The following is a 5,000-nucleotide window of genomic DNA, read 5'->3' as shown; positions in this document are numbered from 1 at the left end:
CAGACAGGTATTCAGACAGACAGACAGACAGACAGACAGACAGACAGACAGACAGACAGACAGACAGACAGACAGACAGACAGGTATTCAGACAGACAGACAGACAGACAGACAGACAGACAGACAGACAGACAGACAGACAGACAGACAGACAGACAGACAGACAGACAGACAGACAGACAGACAGACAGACAGGTATTCAGACAGACAGACAGACAGACAGACAGACAAACAAACAGGTATTCAGACAGACAGACAGACAGACAGACAGACAGACAGACAGACAGACAGACAGACAGACAGACAGACAGACAGACAGACAGACAGACAGACAGACAGGTATTCAGACATACAGGTATTCAGACAGACAGACAGACAGACAGACAGACAGACAGACAGACAGACAGACAGACAGACAGACAGACAGACAGACAGGTATTCAGACAGACAGACAGACAGACAGACAGACAGACAGACAGACAGACAGACAGACAGACAGACAGACAGACAGACAGACAGACAGACAGACAGACAGACAGACAGACAGACAGACAGACAGACATTCAGACAGACAGACAGACAGACAGACAGACAGACAGACAGACAGACAGACAGACAGACAGACAGACAGACAGGTATTCAGACAGACAGACAGACAGACAGACAGACAGACAGACAGACAGACAGCTACCTGTCTGTTGAGGTGTTTCAGGTACATCCCACAGGTTCTGCAGAACGCCTCCAACAACAAACCAAACCTCCTGGAGACCGTTTTATTATGCATCTCTGACCTGAAAGTAATAGAGTCAAAATACTGTTTTATTATGCATCTCTGACCTGAAAGTAATAGAGTAAAAATACTGTTTTTATTATGCATCTCTGACCTGAAAGTAATAGAGTCAAAATACTGTTTTATTATGCATCTCTGACCTGAAAGTAATAGAGTAAAAATACTGTTTTATTATGCGTCTCTGACCTGAAAGTAATAGAGTAAAAATACTGTTTTATTATGCGTCTCTGACCTGAAAGTAATAGAGTAAAAATACTGTTTTATTATGCATCTTTGACCTTAAAGTAATAGAGTAAAAATGATGTTTTATTATGCGTCTCTGACCTGAAAGTAATAGAGTAAAAATACTGTTTTATTATGCGTCTTTGACCTGAAAGTAATAGAGTAAAAATACAGTTTTATTATGCTTCTCTGACCTGAAAGTAATAGAGTAAAAATACTGTTTTATTATGCGTCTTTGACCTGAAAGTAATAGAGTAAAAATACAGTTTTATTATGCATCTCTGACCTGAAAGTAATACAGTAAAAATACTGTTTTATTATGCATCTCTGACCTGAAAGTAATAGAGTAAAAATACTGTTTTATTATGCATCTCTGACCTGAAAGTAATAGAGTAAAAATGCAGTTTTATTATGCGTCTCTGACCTGAAAGTAATAGAGTAAAAATGCTGTTTTATTATGCGTCTCTGACCTGAAAGTAATAGAGTAAAAATACTGTTTTATTATGCGTCTTTGACCTGAAAGTAATAGAGTAAAAATACTGTTTTATTATGCGTCTCTGACCTGAAAGTAATAGAGTAAAAATACTGTTTTATTATGCATATCTAATCTAAGCCTATTTAAAAATGTTCACATGTTTGATTGTCCATGATCCATCCTTTTAGTTGGACCTTGTTAAGGTCCAACTAAAGTAACAAGCAACGCTGGTCATGTCTATCTGTCTAATGTCTATCTGTCTAATGTCTATCTGTCTAATGTCTATCTGTCTAATGTCTATCTGTCTCATGTCTATCTGTCTATCTGTCTATCTGTCTAATGTCTATCTGTCTAATGTCTATCTGTCTAATGTCTATCTGTCTAATGTCTATCTGTCTAATATCTATCTGTCTAATGTCTATCTGTCTAATGTCTATCTGTCTAATGTCTATCTGTCTAATGTCTATCTGTCTAATGTCTATCTGTCTAATATCTATCTGTCTAATATCTATCTGTCTAATGTCTATCTGTCTAATGTCTATCTGTCTAATGTCTATCTGTCTAATATCTATCTGTCTAATGTCTATCTGTCTAATGTCTATCTGTCTATCTGTCTATCTGTCTAATGTCTATCTGTCTAATGTCTATCTGTCTAATGTCTATCTGTCTAATATCTATCTGTCTAATATCTATCTGTCTAATATCTATCTGTCTAATGTCTATCTGTCTAATGTCTATCTGTCTATCTGTCTAATGTCTATCTGTCTAATGTCTATCTGTCTAATGTCTATCTGTCTAATGTCTATCTGTCTAATGTCTATCTGTCTAATGTCTATCTGTCTAATGTCTATCTGTCTAATGTCTATCTGTCTATCTGTCTAATGTCTATCTGTCTAATGTCTATCTGTCTAATGTCTATCTGTCTAATGTCTATCTGTCTAATGTCTATCTGTCTATCTGTCTATCTGTCTAATGTCTATCTGTCTAATGTCTATCTGTCTAATGTCTATCTGTCTAATGTCTATCTGTCTAATGTCTATCTGTCTATCTGTCTATCTGTCTAATATCTATCTGTCTAATGTCTATCTGTCTAATGTCTATCTGTCTAATGTCTATCTGTCTATCTGTCTAATGTCTATCTGTCTAATGTCTATCTGTCTAATGTCTATCTGTCTAATGTCTATCTGTCTAATGTCTATCTGTCTATCTGTCTAATGTCTATCTGTCTAATGTCTATCTGTCTAACTGTCTAACTGTCTAATGTCTATCTGTCTAATGTCTATCTGTCTAATGTCTATATGTCTAATGTCTATCTGTCTATCTGTCTAATGTCTATCTGTCTAATGTCTATCTGTCTAATGTCTATCTGTCTAATGTCTATCTGTCTATCTGTCTAATGTCTATCTGTCTATCTGTCTATCTGTCTAATGTCTATCTGTCTAATGTCTATCTGTCTAATGTCTATCTGTCTAATGTCTATCTGTCTAATGTCTATCTGTCTATCTGTCTAATGTCTATCTGTCTAATGTCTATCTGTCTAATGTCTATCTGTCTAATGTCTATCTGTCTAATGTCTATCTGTCTAATGTCTATCTGTCTATCTGTCTAATGTCTATCTGTCTATCTGTCTAATGTCTATCTGTCTAATGTCTATCTGTCTAATGTCTATCTGTCTAATGTCTATCTGTCTATCTGTCTAATGTATATCTGTCTATCTGTCTATCTGTCTATCTGTCTATCTGTCTATCTGTCTAATGTCTATCTGTCTAACTGTCTAACTGTCTAATGTCTATCTGTCTAATGTCTATCTGTCTAATGTCTATCTGTCTATCTGTCTAATGTCTATCTGTCTAATGTCTATCTGTCTATCTGTCTAACATCTATCTGTCTAATGTCTATCTGTCTAATGTCTATCTGTCTAACTGTCTAACTGTCTAATGTCTATCTGTCTAATGTCTATCTGTCTAATATATATCTGTCTAACTGTCTAACTGTCTAATGTCTATCCACAGGTTCAATTTACTGTCTAATGTCTATCCACAGGTTTAATTTACTGTCTAATGTCTATCTGTCTCATGTCTAGACTGTCTAATGTCTATCCACAGGTTTAATTTACTGTCTAATGTCTATCCACAGGTTTCCAGCAGAGGGAGCAGGGCGTCAGTTATTGATTTCAGCGGTTTACAATTCCAAACATGCAAACATGACCCGCTTTAATTACTTCAGTCTATATTAGTAGCTTAATGACTAGTATTAACATTGTATTATCTTTTTATGTCCAATACATTTGTATTTAAGTTCATAAAGTTAACGTAAGTATAACTAAATGCATTTGAAATTAAATAAAAATGATACTTTTCAGGATTCCAATAAAAAAATAGCAAGAATAGCAGATCTACAAGATCGGCTATTTTTGCTACTTTTATGTGAATGGCATTTTTAAAAGTTAAAATACAGAGATAAAAGGTGTCTGTCCGACAGTACATGCAATGTGTCCCTCTGGAGTGAGTGTGGAAATAATAGTGGCCCTCTAGTCTACATCATCAAAGTTACATCACCCCTGTGTTAGTGGGTAGATTGCTACAAATTGCGCTTCCTTGAACTGAAAGGGAATTCATCAGTAACTAGTACTGTAATTAGTTACAGTAGGTAACTAGTACTGTAATTAGTTACAGTATGTAACTAGTACTGTAATTAGTTACAGTATGTAACTAGTACTGTAATTACTTACAGTATGTAACTAGTACTGCAGTGTTCTGTACCGCCATGATGCTTGGAGTAGAAGTACAGGTATTTCTATGAAGTAATTGAGTATTCTTACTTCAGATGCCAGAAGAAGAAGTGTCCTATTCTCTGATTGGTCAGAGCTTTCTTGATCAGGAAACGAGCCATTGGGTTGTCCAGATACATCTCGAACTTCAATACCTAAACACACACACACACACACACACACACACACACACACACACACACACACACACACACACACACACACACACACACACACACACACACACACACACACACACACACACACACACACACACACACACACACACACACACGTTTACCTTGTATCCTATAGTTTCAAATATACATATTATTATTATAGATATTATATTGTTTAGACTGATGGTAGGTTCATAGTTTACCTGGTATCCTATAGTTTACTGAGACACTACACTGTCTCTCTGTATTCTATGATCCTATAGTTTACTGAGACACTACACTGTCTCTGTGTATTCTATGATCCTATAGTTTACTGAGACACTACACTGTCTCTGTGTATTCTATGATCCTATAGTTTACTGAGACACTACACTGTCTCTGTGTATTCTATGATCCTATAGTTTACTGAGACACTACACTGTCTCTATGTATTCTATGTAATTGTTTACAGTGTTTATTTTAAGTTATATTATATTATATTATTATATATTGTTATGTTATTGTCATGACCTGTCTGTATATATACTTTTATTTTGTAGTACTGTCCTAGTGTTTCCTGTCTGC

At 35.6% G+C, this 5,000-nt stretch overlaps 1 protein-coding gene across 2 annotated transcripts in view; it reads right to left on the bottom strand.

The window, feature by feature from the left end:
- Positions 1–5,000, bottom strand: part of LOC308101956 (phosphatidylinositol 4,5-bisphosphate 3-kinase catalytic subunit alpha isoform) — a gene marked incomplete at its 5' end in the record, with an annotated part of 43,774 nt that overhangs the window by 9,841 nt on the left and 28,933 nt on the right. For both annotated transcript variants that reach the window (XM_080451509.1, XM_080451510.1), the window contains 2 exons: positions 692–791; positions 4,309–4,412. In XM_080451509.1, coding sequence (XP_080307635.1) covers positions 692–791; positions 4,309–4,412 — 204 coding nt within the window. The remainder of the gene's footprint in view (positions 1–691; positions 792–4,308; positions 4,413–5,000) is intronic.

The sequence above is a fragment of the Gymnoscopelus braueri genome (assembly GCF_963280865.1).
Source record: "Gymnoscopelus braueri genome assembly, chromosome: 15".
Taxonomy (NCBI): domain Eukaryota; kingdom Metazoa; phylum Chordata; class Actinopteri; order Myctophiformes; family Myctophidae; genus Gymnoscopelus; species Gymnoscopelus braueri.
The sequence above is the reverse complement of the archived record's forward strand: the minus strand, read 5'-3'. Positions and strand labels throughout refer to the sequence as shown.